General features: G+C 33.7%; 2 protein-coding genes and 1 long non-coding RNA gene across 4 annotated transcripts in view; 2 read left to right on the top strand and 1 right to left on the bottom strand.

The window, feature by feature from the left end:
• Positions 1-22,259, top strand: part of RALGPS1 (Ral GEF with PH domain and SH3 binding motif 1) — a 76,362-nt gene that overhangs the window by 17,538 nt on the left and 36,565 nt on the right. For both annotated transcript variants that reach the window (XM_026049235.1, XM_026049234.1), the window contains one exon: positions 553-679. In XM_026049235.1, coding sequence (XP_025905020.1) covers positions 553-679 — 127 coding nt within the window. The remainder of the gene's footprint in view (positions 1-552; positions 680-22,259) is intronic.
• On the bottom strand, positions 6,525-15,544 carry ANGPTL2 (angiopoietin like 2). The gene is made up of 4 exons (XM_026049236.1): positions 14,692-15,544; positions 8,655-8,848; positions 8,138-8,408; positions 6,525-7,636 (listed from the first exon to the last, which is right to left on the bottom strand). The coding sequence occupies exons 1-4, from the start codon at positions 15,497-15,499 to the stop codon at positions 7,437-7,439; spliced, it is 1,473 nt and encodes a 490-aa protein (XP_025905021.1). The 5' UTR covers positions 15,500-15,544; the 3' UTR covers positions 6,525-7,436.
• LOC112955836 lies at positions 15,540-17,418 on the top strand. The gene is made up of 2 exons (XR_003250950.1): positions 15,540-15,569; positions 16,110-17,418. It is a non-coding gene; the product is annotated as an uncharacterized LOC112955836 (long non-coding RNA).

The following is a 22,259-nucleotide window of genomic DNA, read 5'->3' as shown; positions in this document are numbered from 1 at the left end:
AACATAAAATGCAAGAAGTCAGAGTACAGTGTCATAATCATGCACTCAGTCTGGCTCAAATATCTTTTAAAATAGTCTTTAAAAATTACTGAAAAGCAGCTGAATGGAGAATGTGTTTTCATAGCTACAGTTGCGTGCTATGTGTTTATGCTTCCATATTCTGTCACCAGAGCTATTTGTTTCAAAATTGTAAAATTCTAAAAGACGTTTAGCAGTTGTGTAAATTCTGAGAACGTGACTGTATAGCAATACACATTTTTCCTTTAAAAATTTAATACTGCTGATATAGTTCAAAACTCAGTGATAGGTGGACTCTTCATAAAGTAATAAACATAATTATCCTGAAGTTAAATTTAGACTGAAAGTATATTTTTTCCTTAGCAGGCTGCACTTCTTCAAACACTGTTCTGTTTTTGATGGGGATGAATTTAATCTTAACTTGAGCATGCCTTCCTTTACTGTGAGAAATTCAATAAAGTAGAATTTATTGTTGTCTTTGTACAGCTTCATCTTAAACTTTTCATCATTTCCTTCATTTTACTTTCTATGTAGCTTCTGAATCGCAAAGACAAGGCCAACTTTGAGAAGTTAGACTACTTACTGTCCAAGGAAGATAATTATAAAAGGACACGCGAGTACATCAGAAGCTTAAAAATAGTTCCTGCTATTCCATATTTAGGTGAGTGTGAACGTTTGGCTCATTTATCTGTGTAAATATACAAGAAACTGTAGCTCATTTTGACAATCACTTATGTAGCATGTTGTGCACCTGAAGAACACTAAATATAGAATGTATGATTCACTTCATTTGATATTCAGAGGCATTAAATCTACTGGAGATTTTTAAGATACAATACTGTCTAGGGGCACACTAACTTGTGAAGGTTTGATATTGTACTGAACTCTCAAGCCATATGTATGTTTCCTGTTCACATTGCATTTGAATTTATTAGAATTTGTAAGAGCAAAGTTTCAGAAATGTCTTGGATTACAACAAGATTTGAGACCTTGCACCTATGGTTTGCTATACTGGTGCTTTACATACCCCATAATTCAGAATCTCAAAACTGTAATTTTGTGACAAGTTCTTGTGATGATGATGAAAAGAAATACAAGCTGAAAAGGTAGTTCCATTTATTGGTGTCTCTTTTCAGCATTTTCCTTTTATTGTTTGGGTGGGAACACTAAACCCTTATTTTCCTAGCTTTTCTTTTAGCTCGCTATTCCTTCACATTACTGAACTGTACTAGCATTCTTGAATATAGTGGTCAGATTGGAGCTAAGAAAGGCCATTCGTTGTATTGGAATGCCTTTCCATTGGTAGGAATTTCAGAAGTAAGATGATAGTCTAAGAAGTATTTAATAATGTCTTCAGTAATCAATGTATAGCATAATAGAAACAGTAAGATTATTTATTGAAATTATTTTCTAGTGTCCAAAGTTGACAAGCACAATGCTTTTTTCTACAGGAAGGGGATTTTTTTTTGCGTATACTTCACAAGCTTGCTTGTAGCCTTAACAGATTTAAAAGACTATTGGAGAGAGAAAAGGACTTATGAATAAGCATAAGCTCTTTAAACTGGTTAGTAGTTTGATTTTATTTGTAGCATGTTTTTGTAATATCTTCATCCCCTTAGTCTTCCCTGTTGATTCTGTTTATTGCATATATGTTGGAAGCAATTTGTGACACATATTGTACTTATTTTAAATCATGTGAAAGTAATAGTCCTGTAGATCCGTCGGGATGAGATCCTTCCAAAATTGTGATTTGTAGAAATCCTTTTCTTTTCTTTACTAAGAGACTGTTAGAGAAACAAAATGATGCCAAATGTAATGAACTGAGCCTTGTTGACAAATAGGTTAGTATGGACAGCCTGATTTAAAAGACAGTAGGGGACTTTAGTAGATTGGCACTTAGACGATGTGAATAATTGCTGGAAATATTTTGCTTAGGGTATTTGTGCTTATGAAGAGAAAAACTTGCACAAATTCAGGACTGTCAAATTTTAATGCTTTTTTTGTGTACTGCTTTTATATCTGTTTAACCTAGTTAGCCTTTTGTATCTGTTTAGCCTGACAGCCTAAACCTATCTGTTTAGTCATTCTCTTTCCTAGCAGCAAAAGCAGACTCAGCGTTGCTTTTGATTTGTGTGAAAGTTGTCATCATAAAATGCTACTTGCTGTTACACAATTGATGGTTCACTGTGTATTTGTCAATTTGTGCTCTATCCTCTCTAGAGGATAGAAGAGTAGAAGTAGAGATAGGAGAACAGAAAATCTTGATGGCTTTTAGAATCACTGTGAGTAGGTTTTTGTTTGTCACTTCCCATCATTGCTCCCCTCAGGACTTTCTTACTAAACATACAAAAAGTATATATTTGTTGCTTGAATTTGTAATGAATTATATGTCTGGAGAGCATGTCTAACTGGAAGTTGAAGGGCAAACAAGCTCCTGCTTTCTCTGATGATCCTGAGTGAATTTATATGCTCATATGAAAAGAGTGATCTTATGTCCTGCATTGCTGGAATATGTGCCTGTATATGAACTGTCCAGCTTCCCTGTATTCATGTGCTCCAGCATCAACTGTAGTGGTGCTAGTAGTATTCTAATAGTCTTTTCACTGTAACTTGTCTCCTGTTTAGACTATGTAATCCTAGTATGTAAACAAGTCTTGTAAAGTTCTGACTTTTGGATCCCAGAGGATTTCAAGAGACAGGTTTGGAGCTCCTCTTATATAATTGAAAATATAAAAATATAGTAGCCAAAATAGATCTTAAGTCCCACATTTTCACCAAGTTTATTATGAGTTTATAGTGGGGGAATGTTATAGCACATCCTTGCACTTGCAGAAATTTGAATTATTGCTTGGCATTTGTCTTTAGTCTCAAATAAGTATATAGTTAAGAATTAAAAGGAAATGTTATTGATTGCTTTTTGCAGTCCTGGAAACAACTTTTGGTAACAATAATAGGAATGAGCTGGGTTTTTTTTCTTGTTGTTGTTTGTTTGTTTTTTAGGATTTCAGTTTATGGCCAAAACCAAATCTCTGACAAGGGTCCATGATGATAGGTACATAAATGTTAACAGTGTTCAGAAAGTATATTCAAGACATATGTTTTTGAGAACCTGCCTAAACAATACTTTTACTCATGCTTTTTTCTACTCCGCTACCTGAAATCTATAGATTACCCAGTGGATCAAGAAAATCTGACAGAACCAAATGAACTTTTAGCAAAATTAAAATCTAGAAATTGCAAGTACTTTTGTACATATCTTTAGTCATTTAGCTTGTAAACAGATGATTCCTTATACACATGCCTCTCAGGGTATTTGACCATCCATAGCAATCTTCTTTAGCAGTTCTGTAGAGAGTGGTCATGGACTACACATGGTATTCAAGATGAAAGTGCACCTTAAATGTATACAGTGAGTTTGAAATTTGTGTGTTCTGTTTAATAGTTCCGAACATTCTTTTAACTCAGCATTTATTAACAATCAAATGCGTGAGTTGTTTTCAGAAGCTACTAATTGTAATCCCAAGAACTTGCTTTTACTGGCAGTTATTAGTTCCTTTCATTTATACGCAAAATTAGGATTTTTTTTCCTCTGTTTGTGTCACTGTCTCTATCTCACTAGATTTTTATCTGCTGTCTCATTGTGCAGACTCTGTCTTATAAGTCCTTCTGCAGTTCCACAGTCAGCCCTTCTTTATGTTACCTGAATCGGTTAACAGCAGCAGCTTTTTGTTTCATTGCTCACCCCCTTTTTTCAGGTCACTTATGAATATGTTGAACAGCATGACACTCTGGTTATAGGGGCCCTACAATCTTTGAGAAAGGCTTTAGTCCTCTGCAATTATTGGGAGATCATCCCAAGCTATTTTTAATTAAATTTCAAATAGGGAAGTATTTCTTATAGTGTTACAAAATGAATTTCAAAAGAAAAAAAAAAGCCCTAATATAAGAAACAAGTAATGAAAGGAAAAGATAGTCATTATTTAGATACTGAAATCCATAATAATATTAACGCAACTGTCCAACTAACTTATGTTAGACTTCCTATCCTATGTTACACCTGAGGATTCATCCATCACAGAGAGCACCACTGTCTTGTGGTAGTGAAGATGAGGCTGTGTCCCCGCTCTTTTGAAGTGTCCTTCTCAGGATCCTTCACATCCTTCTCAGGATGTGTTGTTAGTTGTTCCTTTAAGTAAGCCAATACAGAAAAAAAATGGTGTGTTCACTACCTCAAGCTGTTAATTGGCTTGTATGTTCTTTACTATGTGTAAAACCACTGTCTTAAAACGTCCCCCCCCCAACCCCCGTTCTCTGAGTGATATTGAGATCATCAGGACTGTGGTTTGGAATGCTGGAAACACTTAGCCACAGTTTGTTCTGAGAAATAGTAGCAGTCATGATATATCTGTATATCAATAAATAAATAAATAAATAAATAAAGATTGGAGTCTGCTGCTACAATCTGTAATTGTATAAATACATACCTGTAACAGTAGAGAGTGGAGACAAGGCATTGATAACAAGAGAGTCCCTGGAATGAGCATTTGTGAAATTTATGCATAACTGAATAAAACATTATCTACTCAAATGGCTTAAATATTCTAAGATAGACTTTTTTTCTAAATGCTATAGGAAGAACTTCACTGTTTGTTTATACTGAAAATTTGTTTTCTTCAGTATTTTGACAAAGATACCTTAAAATACAAGAACAATGTCAGTATTAAAAGTAGCATGAAGTCCAGTTGGAAGCCAGTCCCTAGTGTTGTACCACAGGGATTGATATTGGATCCAATACTGTTTAATATTTTCATTCATGACATGGATCATGAGTGTATATTATGGAGATATATCTGTAGCTGTGTAGGTTGCTACAGAAAAGAAACTTTGATACCTTTTCTGATCATATACCCCATCATTGATATATGCGAATGGTTACTTGAAGCTCTGTGCATTCTTTCACAAAGCTAAGAACTTCTGTGTTTAGCTAAGCACTTCTCGGTGCAGATAATTTCAAGCATGAAGTGGCACTTGGAAGACCATCTTTTATTTGCTGTCTTCATAAAGCTTCTGACAGAAACTTTCATGTAACCTGTGCCTGCAGGGAGGTACTTTTACTGTTTGTAGTGAACTATATTTTAAAAGTGGGCAAGCACTCTAGCATAGTTATTTACCAGTAATAAGTTCTTCCAAACTACTGCATATATGTTATATGGATGATATGTTACTGTGTGTTGTGTTGTTTTGCCACTCTATCTTGTTTTCTCTGCGGATTGTGCGTTGTGAGAAGCTAAGTGGTATACTTTGTGGCCTAACGATAAATGCTTTGGTAGCGCATTACAGAGGGAGCACTGGAAGAAAGTGGAGTAGAAACATTTACCTAAGGGTAAAGCATTTTTCAGGAAATCTTATGTATTTGGTAATGGACATTGAATATGCATACAAACTATGCATTTGAAAGAGCTTCCTGATAAGTGATTCTTCTAATGTGGGCATCAGTCAAATATACATGTTTGGTTCTAACAGAACTAGTAGTTGATGTCAATGTTAACAGGAGCTATCTTATCTTAATATAATAATCTTAGTTGTAAGAATACTAGCCAGGCTACAGAATGAATACACATATTTAATGTTTCTTAGCTAAACATTAAACACTCACTTGTTTTCCAAAGTCCAGTGGATAAATCAAAGATGAATATTCAATACTGTTTGAAAATTTGACCTACAATGATTTCTTGAACCTTTGGAATGTCTGGAAATTCTGTATTTTTCTCAGTTGGGAATGACTTTGCTTTTAATATTGCAATTTTAGACAATAAACTCTACATAGATTAATAATGAGTGTGAATTAGAGCAGATCTGAATTGCAAAGAGCTATGTTAAATTAGATAATTATCTATTCTATTCTTTAGGTAATCTGAACTGAAACAGTTGAAACAGGATCCTGAAACAGGATGAAATTTAAATATGTCAAAATAATATTGCTTTATTAAAAGAATGCAATGTTACAGGAATAATCTAATAATATATTAGAAAAAACCTACTTTCAGCTATATACATCACATGCTACATCAGGCATCACTTTAATGCACATCATACATTTGTAAAGAAGTGATGAGGTAACAAGGGAAAAAGTATGCATGGGTACACATGCGTACACATACTTGCATGCACTCATTCAAAATCTCACAGGCTTACTGAAAAATACATTGAACCAAGGCCTTTTGCCGTTATCATATATGCTTTCTCTAACTACTCATTTATATTTTGAAATGGACATTACAAAAATCTGTTATGTAAACTGACCTCCACAGATTATTAGATCTGTCCTATTTCATAGTTGTTACTGACATATAAACATAGGTGAGTAAATCTGTTTAAGACATTGATAGGCAATAACATGTTATAATTGTGAAATATGGTAAATATAACTGCTCTTGAGTACAGATAACTTCTTTATATAATTTTAATCTACTGGCTAAGGGGGTTAAATAGATTATATACTGGTATCCATCATTTGCCTGCAAAGTTGGATAGTTCCTTTAATTTATGTTCAGCCATTCTGACTACAGAGGCTAAATGATAAAGAGTGGCTGAAGTCAGGTACAAAATAAATTGACATTTGTTGTTTAGTATAACTTTTTGGCTGTACAACATACTGTAGCCATTGTACATCTGACTGTATTTCCATGTATATGTAGGCAGTTCACTTTGGTATAATAAACGACTTTTTTAATCTAAAATACTTTAATTAAAAGTGAATAGTAAATAATAGGAGCAGAGGTATTAAGAGGCTTGAAGTGAAGGGGACAGCCTGAATTTGTCGTCACAGTAACGGTTTGAGTATATAATTTGTGTTTGTGAGCAGATAGCGCTAACTTTATTAATGGCAATTAACAAAGATTAAATTAGAATAGTATCACCACTGTACATATACCAGCTACGTAGTTCAAAGGATGTGATTTCCTGTGTCAAATGATTGCTAATAATAAGAATAAAACTCTTGCTGTACAGTTTGTAATATTTCCTATATTTGTGAATTTTTATACATATCATAACATACAAAAATATTTAAATGTCATGGCAGTATTTTTATGATCTAACTTAATTTACAGGAGATTAAAAAAAAAAAAACAAAGCTTATCTACAGTCACTCTCAACTGCCAGTTATAAAAGGTTTAATATTTGCCTTTAGCACATTTTAGCACAGAAGAATTCTGCATGTTATGTCATTTCATTTTCTTCTTTTTTTAATTTCCGTAGGAATGTTTCTTGAAAATACAATATACAAGCCCTCATATCTTAGCAATAAATGTACAATATCTTACATATTTTGTTTCTGTAAAAATAATTTCAGATAACAGTATAGCTTCACATGCTTCTTAAAAAGAACAGGAAAATAAACCACTATAAGAAGAATTTCAGTGGAATGTGTTGGGGTTAGGTCTTATCATCATAACAACTTTCTTTAGTGAATATGATCCACCCCGGAATTCAGCCCAGTAAACACCATCTTGATACCGACTGCGGTAATGTCCTCCCCGATACCAGACTCCATTGAGATTTGAATGAGCACATGCATTGTACCACCATCCTCCCTTCTGGTAATGAGCACAGTTACCTACAAAAGAAAGTTCTAAGTCAATCCTGGGAGCAAATGAAAAATTTTACAGCAAACAAACTGGCTAAGCACAAAACAGAAATTTTGGTTTTATATTTAACACACAGATTCCATGTGGTAAAAGAAAGGTGAATTAAGACTCCAGCTCTTAAGTTCTACAGAAATTGTAGTTCTCCTCATTACTGTTTCTTTCTATCACTAGAATATTTATTGCCTTGGACCCAAATTCAAATTTTTGCATTACTGTCTCAAATAATCCCCAATACAATATTTTACAGATTCCTATTTCTAGATTAGTTCAAATATTAAATATCTCAATAAGAATTTTTGTTTCAGTATTAGTTTTCATGAGGTTTCAGAACATGAATTAGTTTGTGCGTTGCAAGTTTTTAATAGTCAACTCACTAAAAGCATAGTTATGACTTCATTATATTTTTTGTGTGTGTGAGCATAAGTTTTTCCTTTTGCAAAAAAAAAAAGAGACAAAAAGGAGCTTCCTACCTGTGTATACATCATGGTCCCGGTCTAGAGTGGTAAACTGTTTTCCATTGTGCCAAGTGAAAGAGTCTCCAGCATTGCCATTGTAGCGTCCCAATCTCAACTTGAAATACTCACTTTCTGGCTCCAGTCTGAAGCTAGCATATTCAGCAAATACTTTCCGACCTGACCAATCTTCCATTGTTATAAGCAGTTTGTAGTTGGCTTGATTTGTTAACCAGTAAATGTTTTCTAAACCAAGCCAGTACTCTCCATCTATGTTACCAAATCCTTGCTATGAAGAAAGAAAGAGAATCATGTTAAAAATTGTGACTGTTTCACCGATAAGTCCTAGTGCATTCTTAAACAACAAACCAAAATAGCTTATTTTCATAAAGGCTTTCCCTTCTGGAAGGGTAAAAGCACACATTTGCTTTTTAAATGCACTATTAGTCAGCTTCTAAAACCAACATCCTTTACATTAAATTTGCCAGTAATTTTTTAAAGGGTAGAAGATACCAAATGCCTCACTTGTCCTAACCTTGTATGTCTCCCAGTTCCTGAAAAAGTTGACGGACCCATCCAACCGTCTCTGAATGACTGTCCAGCCACCAGGGTCATGCCGTTGATCGCACCAGACCTGCATAAGTCGGTTTGTGTTTTCTGGTTTTACAAGATAGATGGAGCTGGTGTCATGACCATCTTCTAAGGCCTGTAGACAGTCTCTCCAGGGCCCTGTGTCAAAACAGGAGGGCTTTGCAGTCAAAGAGTAACTGAGTATATCTTAAATGCAGAACARTATTTGACTTGCTAGTTTTTTTTTTCCTTTAACAGTAGAGTTGCTTTCGTTGAGAACTGCATCATTTTCATCTTCTGAAGGTATAGTTTCTACTATGTGGAAACTATTTTTAAACTTCTGGAACACATCACAGTTACCAATGAAAAAAATAAGAGAAATAGTAGCCTTAACAAGAAAAAAGAAACTGAAGTGTAAGAACATTGATTTTTATTTATAAGGAAACTAGACATGAACTAGTTCAAAGACGAATAGTAATATTTTACCTTTGGAAAACAAAATTATAAATTTGACTTAGTTTCTTTTGGGGGATTTTTCAGATTATTGAAATTATCAATGGCAAGGACATTAAGAACAATGGAATTAGCCACAGAAATTAATGTAAATGTTACTGTTGTCACTCAAATTATAGAAGACTAAATACAAAATAAGAATTCAGATTTGTAATATATGGAATGTCTTACACAGTGAGGGAGATACTAGGTAAATGAGGAGAGTCTTACAATGTTTTATGTTTGTCAGTTTGTATTGGCATCTGCAGATAGACTCCTCTAATTGCTTTGCTGCTATGCTCGTATGCCTGCCAAGCAGAAGGAGTTGATGAGAATCCTTGAGGTCAAAGACCCCTTTTGTTTGTTTTTGATTTTTTTTTAGGCTGAGAGAGTAAGACATGTCAGATCTTCTCTATCAGTACCCATACTGAAGTGTATGGTGGTTATTAAGAGTAGCTTCTGTTTTAAATTATTTCCTTTCATCTATCCTTTTTCATAATTCATTATTCAGCTTTGGAAGTAGGGCTTTACCTGTACTCCATAAATGAGTATTAATTAAAAAGTTCTGTAGCAAGAAGCTCATTTCTTTTTATGTCAGGTTCTTTTATTTCTTTAAGTACTTTAAGAAATTAATCCACAGGACGTGATTCAAGTTTTCTGGTCTGTGTTGTGTTGTTCTTGCTTTCTTACTTGAACTTGTGGACTGTAAATAGAGTGCTGCTTCTAACACACTTTTAACTACAAAAATAATTTTGGATGGATGCATAAGATGGCGATACAATGGTGTAGTGAATTTTAAATTCTTAAAAATTGTTCAGAATTCAGTATCTAGGAAAAATGTGTCAAATAAAATTATACTGTCTACAGATTATTCTTTATTTCAGAATTCTCATGTAGCACAAGGCTAGATTCTGATCTGAAACATCATAACAAGATTTGATGGTGCTATGTATTTTTCTCTGTTTAATGATATCTGTGAATTACATGATGAAATCTTTTATACTGTAGTTCTTAATCTTTACATTTCTTAAACACTGGTCTTGTTATTGTATTGTTTTGACAATATTTAATGTTATATGTCGTACATAAAAATGATTGATTGGTCCTTTGAAGGGAACAATTGTGGAAAAAAAAAGTTGTAGCACTACAACTCAAAAGCAACATGAAAGGGAGTGCTTGTGTCTAAGCTCCTGTCATTGAAGCCTGGCCTCTACTTTACTGTGCTTATAAAGCACTTTGGTGCATATGGAATTTAGCTATTTTGAAGATAAAAGAACATTTCAGATGTTCTTTTACCATGCAATGAAAAACAAGGAATGCAGAACAGCATGACTTTGATACACCCTCTCCTCTAAATTCCTATATTTGTCGTGAGGAGTGTTCTTAGGAATTAACAAGATTTATTTAATTCTACTTCACATTGATACATGCTACATAACATTTTACTTTTTTATTGATATGAAGTGTTGCTCTCTTGCATGTATTTTCCTTGCTTTTGATAGGATTCAGTAATTGTAAATAGTGCTTCACAAGGCAGTGGAAACTTGGTTTCATGTAACTTTTAATTGTAATTTTAATTTAAAACCATTAGTACCAAATGTAATTTAAGTACCAAAGTAATTTAAGAACAGAAATTTCACCTTCTGTGCAGTTCATCTGCTTAATTTATTTAAATGTGGTTTCATTTCTGATGCTAATCGCCCCTTTCTGCAAGGCGCTCTTTTACATGTTAAAGTGKTTTTTTTTTTTTTTTTTTTTTAAGTCCATTATATTGGTGTTTGCTCAGATGCTCGTTACTCAGAAAGAAAGCAGAATACTCCAAGTACTTTACAAACAGAAATCACAATGCAGTTTATGTTTTGGTAATCTTTGAGACATCTATGGTACTTAAAACTTTTTCATGTGTCTTGATGGAAGCATTTCTTCAGCATGATCATCTTTTTTCAACTTGTGATACAATCATTACTAACCTTAAAAGAACTGTTATACATGCTACCATCCATCTCGTTAATAATCTATCTATACCGTACATGCTGCACATGCGCCTGCTGACATTCTACTTGTAAAACTTTATGCATCTGTGATTTCATGGGTATTTTTTATATTACTGGTATTTGTTTACTGAGCCCTTGCTTTGCATTTTCTTCAAAACAACCCTTCCACCCTCCTTTGCATTTTAAATAATCCTAGTGATAAAAGCAATTTAGGTAGACAAAAATAAGGAAAGTCAGTATATTTCTTAGAAGAATAGTTAATAAAAATATTACAATTCATAGCTTAGTATAGGAAATACTAAATACTATGTTCCACTTGAAAGTTCAAGCCTGGAGAATACATGTGCTGTGGTCCACAAATTTTTACTGTATGTTGATAAAAGTTGGGCTTTTCTGATTTTCTAACTTTTTGCTTTTTTGAATTGCTAACTACCTGATCAACTGCTTGGGAGAGGAATACTGCAGATAAAGCATATATAGCAAATTTGTGAATTTATTTAATAAATACATAAATACATCAAATACAGAGCAGGATATACTAGTTTGGAACCTAGTAAGTAGGGAAGAAGTGGTTGAAAATGTGAAACGGAAATTAGTTTGACTGAGAAATAATAGTATTCACAGTTCTTAAGAGGAGAAAGCAAATAGAAAAATGAAACTTGTCTGATAGACTTGACTAAAACAGAATTCAGCAAATTCAGAGAATGGGCAGAGAAGATTCATATGAAATAAGTTTGTTGGAAGACTTTACTAGTTTCCTAGAAAGTCTCTGTTAAGGATATTTGTAATGGATTTCACTAATGTGAAAGACTATGGAAGATGGTAAGAAACTGATCTGCCTAAATCATGAGCTTTTGAATAGCTCTGAAAAGGTAAAGAAAGCTCAGACAAAGTAGAACCTGCTTCAGATTACTCAGTAATGTTCAAATACCAGCTGTGTCAAATTGTGGACTAATGTATGCAGTGGGGACAAAATAAAACCAATGAGAAATTAAGTATTTGATCAAGAGGAAAGTATTGGTCTGCTACTGAGTGAGAAAGGAGTGTTGCTGATGGATGAGATAGAGAATGCATTAAATCTATATTATTTTTTGTTAATCAGTTCTGTTTATCACTTTTTATATCTGTTGTTTTTATCTGTTGCTGAATATTTTATATGATCAGGTAAATAGCCAGGAGCATTGATGCAAGTTGAAAACTCAAAAAACAGTACAGAAACAACTGAATAAAATCATATGTAGATTATTTTAAATGGCTGAGCCTAAGCAGGATTTTTCAAATTTGTTCCAGATGCCTATGACCAGTTAGCTGAAGGAACTTTTGCAGTATTACCTGTGGAAAGGGTTTTGTTCGAAATGTCATTTTACATAGAACATTAGAATCATTATGTTCTGGCTAAAGTCTGGCATTTCACAATGCGAGCTTAGGCAGATTCATCTTTGGCAACATAATCAAACAAGTGGTTGGTGAGAAAGTGTGCTGAAGGCTGTGTTTTAGACCAAAACAAGTGTTCAAGCTTTTTGTTGTTGTAGTAGGTGTTTCCAAGGAGAGATAAATGTGTGTTTAGTTTCCCAGGTACAGTATTTAGAAATCTTAAAACTGTCATTTGGAAGGTATTGCAAATAGCCTGATAAGTGTGCTGTGTGTAGCTTATGTGACTAACTCTATTTCAGTTCTTTTTTTAGATGTTTATGAGGCCCCTCTTTATTTTTGAAGCAAGTGCATGTTGCCCACACAAACTGAAAGCCATATTACTTCTGTATTCATACATTTGGACCCATAATAGGTATATTGTTTATGGAAGTATGTGAAACTATAAGTTAATCTAGATTCTTTACTTTCTAATCATCTAGTTGAAGTAATGTCTAATATGATTATATATGCCTCCATTCTGCTTTATGACAGAACTCTAAAGACACTAATGAGCACCATATAATGTCCCTTACTATGGAAGGCTGTTGGGTATTACTGTGGTTTTGTTTGATCAGAATCAGTCTTAGCCTGATTGCTGTTTTTCATTAGCTTGGGGTAAAGCTGCTGAGATGCATTTTAATCTATATATATTTTAAAAAGTTAAAAATAAAGTAGGACACAAACTATTTTCCTTCCTATTTGATCTTAAAGAAAAGTGACTGCATAACCATGTCATAACAATTATCTCTTAAGTAAAAATGCAGAATCTCAAAATAACTCTGACTTTAAGGACCTAAAAACTTACGAGCAGAAGTAAAGCTGCTTCCTATTTTGAGAAAGAACAAAAGGCCAAAGTTTCAGAAGCTGACTAGAAATGAGGATTTATCTACATTAAGAATTTTTTTTTTTTTACCTATACTACTGTCAGTTTTATTAACTTTAGGGCTAAAAATATATTTTAGCTAAAGATCCTATTTGTCACTTCTAAACTATTCAGATCAGTAATAAATAACACAATCTGAGGCATCAATCAATCAATCAAAATCTGAGGCCATCAAAAAAATGGTAACTGAACCTGTTACCATTTATATTCTCAAAGCAAAACCACAGTAAGGCATAGAAGTTAAAATAATACTAGAATGTCAGTTGATTAAGTGGTTGAGTCCAAAAGTCCAAAGAAAGATTTGCTTCACTGAGCATCCTTCTATTAATTTTTATTAACTTCAGGTCTATTTTCAAGTGGTGCAGTGTATATAGAGCTAATGATGGACGTTCACATGCATCTGAATATCAAATGTGGTTTAAATTGGGACTGAAGTCTGAAAATCATGATTAACTTCCCTAATTAGATTTAATCACTCTCAATATATTCCATCATTTCACTCAACTACTCATATTTTCATTTTCATCTCTTTTCTCCTGAAAAAAAAGCTTTGAAAATAAGTCAGATTAGTTATATTATCCTAAAGTTGTTAAAGCCAGAATGTAACAAGCTGAAAATTAATGCATATTCCATAGTTTGAAATACCACTCTGTGAACTCTGTCCAAACTATAGTGAGCTGAGAGACATTTTTTAAATATTCTAGACAGTCCTCAGTTACATTTATGCTTTGTCTTAGGATTCCTCAGAAACTGACATCCTATCATATGTTAGCTTGTTTTTGTTGTTCTTTTTTAATCTTTGATTTGTACCAGTGACAAATTTGGAACCAGTGTAACTTATGGTTTCCATGGAGCTTTGCCTTTTTCTCTCACAGATACATATACACACCCTTAAAAGCTGTTGCAGTAGCTGAAACCTATAATAACCGTAACTGAGCATAATGTGGCAGTAACACAATGTCTGAAGTACTTCTCAATTGGTGTAATGCATTCTTTTATAGTTTAAAGAAGAGAATTATAACCTTATGGCAAGCATTGTTAAAGCACTTAAACATACAGCAGCAACCACAAGTCCAATGGCCTTAACTGAACCTCCATCAGTTCAAACTCATTTGTTTGCATTTATTTTGCTAAATAAATATATGCCATCTGCATTTTTGATACATTAATCAATCCATATTAAAATAAGTTAATATAGGCATGCCAATAATGCTACTTACCAGATGGCTTATCAGTTCCAGTTGGAATGCTAGTAACTGCAGGCATGGTTGGCAAGGTAGGTGGCAAAACCTTTAAGTTCTGATCGCTCTGAATCTCATTAGTAGATATCTGGTTAATAATGCGATTGTAAGTGGGAGGCTGATACACTTTGTTAGGTGGCTGTGGAGTCTGTGGCAGTGGCTTTATGGATGGCATTCTTTGACAGTGTTCTTCCAATTGGGCTATTATTGTTGACTGATTATTGGCAATTGACATCAGATGCTGGTATTTGTGCTCTAAGTCTTTGTATTTGTTTGCAAGTTGCAACATATCTGCAGTTTGGTTCAAAATCTTATTCTCAAGTTGGGAAAGTTCTAAGGCATTGTCCCGTTTTCGGATAATTTCATGTAGTAGCTGCATATATAGTTGTGTGACACGAGAGTTCATATTTCTGCTTTCTTTTCGTAAAAGCTTAACTTCGTTAACAATTCCACCATCCACCTCTACCAATTGCTGCAGAGTTTCTATTTGCCTCTTTTGTTTAAGAAGTTCATTGTTAAGTAATTGTAATTCTTGTTTATTTACCCTGTTTTCAAGTAGGACTTCAGGTTCCTTTGAATTAACACAAATGGCACCTGTCACTCTCTGTTGAGGTACAATAAAGGTATAAGTGCACTTGTCCTGTGTATCACTGGAACGCTTATACCTGTTGGTATAAATGAATTCTTGCTCTGTTTCCTCATCATTGCTTTCAAATTCCTGTGTTTTACTTGCAGTAGCTCCCAGAACTGCTATTAACATTAAACAGAAGAATCTTGCCGTCATCATGTTTCTTTATTTCTGGACAATTTTTCTTCTATGAAGTATGTTTAATATCTGTTTTAAAATAAATTTAACAGTAAGTAACAAATAGGAAATCAGTTACAACTTAAAACTGGGGAATCTGTTCTAAAGCTTACAAAGTAATATTACATAACAATTGATATGTATGTGAATAAATAAGACACTTATCTAGCAGAATTAGTCGTATCATTCTGTGACCAGAACTGCAGTTAGTAGTTGCTGGCTTATCTAAAGCCTGCCAAAAAATACAGGAAATGAAGTAATAAATAGCAGGACTTGGAGTGGGGGAGGGGAAACACTTTTCTTCTATTCAAATACCACAAAAGTTTCCAACACTGGTGCTTTCATTTAAATAAAATTAATTTTCATTTCTTAAAATTGCAAATATAACCTTTAAATGCGAACAAAATGTTACTAAATCTATGTTATGGAAAACCATAAAAGTATTTAATTGCTATTTTGCAGTATGTTGTAACTGTATGTATTAAAAGCTGTACATTGCATGAGATATGGCTTGTATGAAACAAAACAATTTTATTTTGGTCAGCAATCTTGAGCAATACAGGTTTTTTTTTCTTTGTTTTGTTTTTTTCAGGTGGGACACGCTTTTGTCATTAATTATAGAAGCGAACAAACAAGAAAACCTTCTACTATCYAAATATCATGGGCAATGAAATCTGTTGTTTTTCCAGTGTAGGAGAACTTAGAACTTGCATATTTATTGTGATTCTCCATGGAAACATTCCACTCCTTTTACAGTCACTCTAATCACTTCCATTAATTTAGTGGTCTGTCGTTGGGGAAGGGGAAATGCATAGTAGACAAGTCTGGGGAAAAAAGAAAATCCCCTACCTGTTAAAATTAGCTACTGTTGTTTATTGATATCCCGCAAGAGTACTATTTTGCTGAAATTAGTTTAGTTTACTCCTTTGAGTATATTCATATTTGAGGTGTAAATCTGAGTTATCTTTTAAGCTTGCAGTTACCTGAATACCAGTAGTTTATAAGCAGCAGTCTCCTAGAAAACATGACCTCAGCATAGGCACTACTGCCATGAATGTCCTTGTCAGAAATTACTTTCTGAATCAGCTCCTTTAACAACACTTAGATACCATGTGTGTCTACTAACTCTTTGTTGTTGAATGTTAATATAATTTAGTCTTTTAAAAATAAAGAGTAGGGAACCTGTTTGGCATTTGGGTGTTCTTTTAAATCTAGATATTATTACATTTTGTTATGCTTGTAAAACATTTTACTTGGAATCTCTGTTCAGAATTTAAATAACTGTCATCTTGCTGCTTGGTTGTATTCAGTACAATGAAATTTTTTAATGACATGAAATGATGATTCTAACAGCTGTTGAGAAATTGGAATGACTCCAGCCAAGGGCCACCGACATGGCAAGGGGCGGCAGACATGAAGTATGAGGAGAGGCTTGAAGAACTGTATTTGTTTAGCCTCCAGAAGGGAAGGTGAAAAGGAGATCTTACTGCTGTCTTAAGCTATTTAATGTGTATTTATAGAGAAGACGGACATTCTTCTGTGAAGTGCAGAGTGAAAGTGTAAGGGTCAGAGGGTACAAATCCTCACGGAAAATTCTTTTAGGATGTTAGGGAAAAAAAATCACAATGGGGAGGCAAGAACTGAAACAGGTCATCCAGAGAGGCTTTTCAATCTCCATTCTTGGAAATAGGCAAGCTTCGGCTTGGGCAAGGCCCTGAGCAACTTGATCCAATATTGATGTTAGCCTTGCTTTGTAAGAAAAACATTGGACCAAATGACCTGATGAGATCCCTTTTGATCTGAATTATTCCATGATTCTCTAAATCTAAGCAGCATCTGGCTTTTTTTAAATGAGTTTCAAGATAAACTGGATATACATGTTTAATTATTCATAGTAAGCAGAGGTATGATTGTCACTTTTTTTTGTTGTTTTGAACTAAATCATTGAAGTGTTATAGCTATTTCTGTAAATGTTTCAAGCAAAGGTAAGTAGGAGTGATTCTTCTGAATGCTTTCAGAAGTGTGTTAATGCCTCAGTATCTTATGCAGTCTGGAATAAACTTATTTTCATTTTGCAAATAGAAGAGGATTTTGCTTTATTGAATTGGCAAGAATCCTGAAAGCRTGTCAAATACAAATTTGGAATTTGACATGGTTGCTGCAAATAAAGTATAGTTATTTGGAATCTTGCAAAATAGAGAACCTAAATTAAATTCACCCCAGACAGCTTTAACTTGCATAATCAGCATTTGCACAGCAGGTCATACTTGGAGGCCCTGGCAGTTTTCCAGGACTCATATTTCTACACAGATGAACTGTTCTTGCAAATGTTGCTGGCATAGTGGGCATAAAATGGATTTTATTACAATATTTTAATTGAAGTACTTCACCTCAAAACTACATTTATGGTGACCACTGAAAATAAACTAGATTTTTTTCCCCAAAGTTCACTATTGTCCATGTCACTGTAACTCATCACAGGATTTGGGGTGAAAATGCTTTTTTCCAGCCTGAAGAATTACAGAGCAATATATAACAGTTTGAGTTTGTCCAGTATTTTTTAAATAATTGCTAATTAAAAATTAGCAAGTTTTCTGTAAGAAAAAATACTTGAAGGAAAGATGTTCCATATACAAATAGCAACAAGAGCCATACTACCTTCGAGATGCCTTTCCTCCTGCAAAGTCTATTTGTGAACTGATCTCTTTTTTACCTTTTACTGTCTTGTACTCTTTCAGTTAAAATAAATAAATAGTTCAGAATGGAGACTATTTTGACTGTCCACAGAAGATAAACACCATTTCTTCTATTCTGTAGTTGGATTAAAGGGACTTTCATAACCGACATGAATGTTTGACCAATTCTTTTGCGTGATTAATCTTGCAAGGAGAGAAATAGTGTTGCTGGGGGAAGTGGGGAAGGAAGAAAGTAGAAACTCATTTAAGGCAGGCTAAAATTCTTTAGTACTTTTGAATATCTTCTATCTGCAAGAGTACATCAAATTCTTAAGACATAAGATTACTTTCCCTTGGGAGAGGAGAAGAGGAGGATCTTATTTATTAGGTCTCTTGCACACTTAGCTTTCAGTTTTCTTCTGATGAATTTGTGCCAAGTAATTGCTCATACTTTGTCCTTAAATAGTGCTGCCTCTTGCTGATCGCTCATTTCTTTTTGTTTCTCCATCTCTTCCTCCTCCCTCCTCCACTGCCCCTCCTTCCCTCAGCTCTTCTGAGCTCTTCTGGACTGGAAGCTGTATTACTTCAGCCATGTTTGTCCCTGGTGCAGAATTCCACTTAAGTATCTGTGGATTTTCAGCTGCAACCTTTCCTTTGCATATAGCCATGTTATATAAAGGCATACTTGCTGGTTGCTGCAACTTCTCTTAATTAGTGGAAATACAGCATGCCACTCTTACTTTCATATATGCTGAAAAACTTCCACAAACAAGCATGCCAACAAAATGGCAACGGTGCAAGAAGTGTGCACCCCAAAAGAGGATATATGTGATATATGTGTAAATATCAAATAGATATTTTTAATTAGAAAAAGTTTTAGAATTTGAAGTAGTTTCTGTGTTTCGGTTCTATAAGTTCTATAACTTATATTTAACACATACAACAAAACGTTAAATATAGAAGTCTTCATGTATGTAGTTATTATGTGCTCTGATAAAATTTCAGATTGTAAACCAAATGTTCTCTATCTATCTCTATTACTGCAAATTGGTAATAATGAGTTGTTTTGCTCCTTCACTAATTGCTTAACTGCAGATCTTCCTTTCATCTGCTGGAAAAAAGGAAATAAGCTTATTAAAAGGATATAAGTTGTTTCAGAATCTGGTGATATTTTCCTGTGCCTTTARAATGAAAATGAAATAAAATCTTTCTTTGACTGTTATTTGGAATTACTTTTCTATCCTGTACTCTAGAGCACTTGCACATGACTTTTATTCTGTCAAAAACCATTGCCTTTTGATTGTTAAAGTATCTTAAGACTTAAGATACTTAAGCCTATTTTAAAATTTATTGTATTTTATTATCTGAAATAATATATATCTTTCACTTATAATTTATAGCTGTCTTAATCTTGGGTTGTTTTATTTTTATTAGTTTATCTTAAGAAATATTAAATATAGCAATGGCAGTAGTTTGAAATGGTTTTAAGCTACTCATACCAAAATATATACTTCCTGTGGCTATTCCAACATATATACCTTTTTTTCCAAAATTTGTTGATTCTGATGCCATTCTTCAGAAGACCTCCTATTCAAAAAATTCATGGACACACATTTGTATTAACTCCCTTTATAGGATTTTCTGAAATATTTTACATTTTCGTGATTCTAGTGTATCATGAAGTTGTTTTGAAAATGCCACTAGCAGCTCTTTAGTCCTTGATTATCTTGTCAGACTTTTTTAGTAACTTGAGACATTTGCCATATTAGATTGAAAAGAAAGGTGTTCACAAAAGGTTTGATATATATTGTGACCACTGCTGCACTTACATGACATTGCAAAATCTCTTTAGATTTATTTCAACCAGTAAGAGATTGATATTTAGTCTCTGCAAATCATGCCGTGTTTTCTCTACAGTTTATGTATTCATGTTCTGCTAAAAAGAGCTGAGACCAATACGAAGGTCATTGGTGGTTAAGGAGTGGACTTTATTATGCTTTATTTGGGTTTACAAATTGCTTCAAGAAGGAAACATTTTTACATTCAAGGAAGATATCTGTGGCATTGCAGGGATATACAAAAGCAAAATAATGACTGTGCAGATCTTGTCTGGAAAATTGTAGCCATGACATAAATATATAAAAGGAATTGTCTGAATTTCTTATTAAAAGTACAAGTCTTTATGCCTTAAATAAAAGTAGTAGGTAAATGCAGTAAAATTGGTTGTTGCTGCTCTTGTTTTTCTCTCTATATAGCAAACTATTACTAAAATAGAGGACCGTAGGTATAAAAACTTATGCATTGACCGATATAAATGCCGCTTTTGTACAAATGACATGTGAAACTATACCTGCCCTTGGAGACTGCTTTACAGAGAAGGCAATTTTCCATGCTAAAACCGAGCGGGTTTCTTTGGACCTCAGTGACCATTTGAGTTTCAGTATAGGTAACTCTGCTAAAGAGACAGCCTTCTAACTAAAAAAAATTGATTTAAGGAACTGATACTTTAAAATGAGCTCTATGATTAAGATGGCAGCAATTCTCATTAAAATGTTAAAATAGATTTTAAGTGGTTTGTATGAAGCAGTTTTAGGAACAGGGGAGTATTTTTAGTCTCTCTTAGGCTTCAGGTTTTGATGGCTTTAAAGAGCTGCATGAAGGCATTTTTCTAAGTGAACACACAGTAAACTGCCAAAATAAAATATGATGCCCCATTTAACTCATTATAGCTTTTCAGATAACTGCTGCCATTATTAAAATAAATTGCTGTCCTTCTCTGTCACTATCAGTCAGACTCCCTAAAAGGCACTCATAATGTTATACCTGTAAGAGAACTAATTCCTAACAGTTTGGCTTATTTGGTTTTATTATTTACTGTTTCATTCTGCCTTGTGTATGTGATTTATGTGTCACATTTGCATCTTTTTGGTTTCTCTTTATTGAAGAGTAGACAGGCAGGGTCCAACACTCGAAATTTATTCTCAACTTCATTATTTGTTCAGTGAAGATTTCCTGTAAATTTTCCCAATGCTGTTGCTTAAGAATAAAATTATCAAACTGAATATATGATCAAATAAACCTGTTTATATTTTCAGGACTAATTACAATAAGATCTAATACACCTTGAGGCGACTTTTGTGCACTTTCATATAAATAATTGCTTGTGGAAACTATACAAAAGGTACCATAGCGTGCAAGGCGCATAGGAAAAGCCAACCCATCAAATGACTGATAGTCTCACTGTATTAAGTATGACCTACACAGAACAACTGATACACCCATTAAAACAGATTTTGCCACAGACTGATTGGTATGTTAAACTGAAGTCCTCTATATATACAGTGTCAATGTTATTTTTTTCTTTTAAGGTAAAGCAGTTATACAGGAAAATGAGAAAGTAGGCATCTTGTATTTGTTAAATATCTGAATATTTTAAAAGGATCTAGATTATTAGTTTAATTATTAAAATATGTGCATCCAACTCTACATTTAGACTTGCTTGCACCCTTGTTGATTCGAATCTGCACAGTGTTTAATGCACTTTTGCCTACCTTATTTGAATGGTGCTTTTAGATTAGTGCACAATTGTACATTTTCATTAGATTATAAAAGCAGGTGGAGCTAAGGCGTTGAAAATGTAAAATCCATCTATAAAACAATCAGAGGATTTGCTTTGTTTTATTTTGTAGATAAACATTAAGTTTTACCTCTGCAGAGTTCTTTGACAGTCAGTGTTTGTGGACTTGCAGTTAGCTGGCATGTTCTAGGCACTAGGCCAGTAATTTGATCTGGATTTCACAACACTATTGTAATAAGGAAGATATGCATGAATTTTCCAAAGCTGCTTGCTTTCTTATTGCCTGCCTCTTTTCTCAAAACATTCACTCAACTCTTCTTCCTCCTGTTTCCAGCTGTTCTTTTGCATAGATTTCTATTAATCCCTTATCACAACTTTTCATTGAGCCTTCTTAGATAGAGATTTGTGATTAGTTAATTCTTGCTATCTTTTCTGAATGGAAGGGTTTAAATTGTTTGGGATTTTCTTCCAGAGTTAAACTCCTGTAGTT

The sequence above is a fragment of the Nothoprocta perdicaria genome, unplaced genomic scaffold, assembly GCF_003342845.1.
Source record: "Nothoprocta perdicaria isolate Ctin4 unplaced genomic scaffold, notPer1 scaffold_6, whole genome shotgun sequence".
Taxonomy (NCBI): domain Eukaryota; kingdom Metazoa; phylum Chordata; class Aves; order Tinamiformes; family Tinamidae; genus Nothoprocta; species Nothoprocta perdicaria.
Note: the sequence above shows the minus strand (reverse complement) of the source record. Positions and strands in the feature narration are given on the sequence as shown.

Coding starts and splice junctions, on each gene's coding strand:
- ANGPTL2 (XM_026049236.1), bottom strand. CDS start 15,499: ATGATGACGGCAAGATTCTTCTGTTTAATGTTAATAGCAGTTCTGGGA. Junction 8,849..14,691: donor TGGAACTGATAAGCCATCTG/GTAAGTAGCATT, acceptor GTTTTGACACAG/GGCCCTGGAGAGACTGTCTA. Junction 7,637..8,137: donor GGACCATGATGTATACACAG/GTAGGAAGCTCC, acceptor TTTCTTTTGTAG/GTAACTGTGCTCATTACCAG.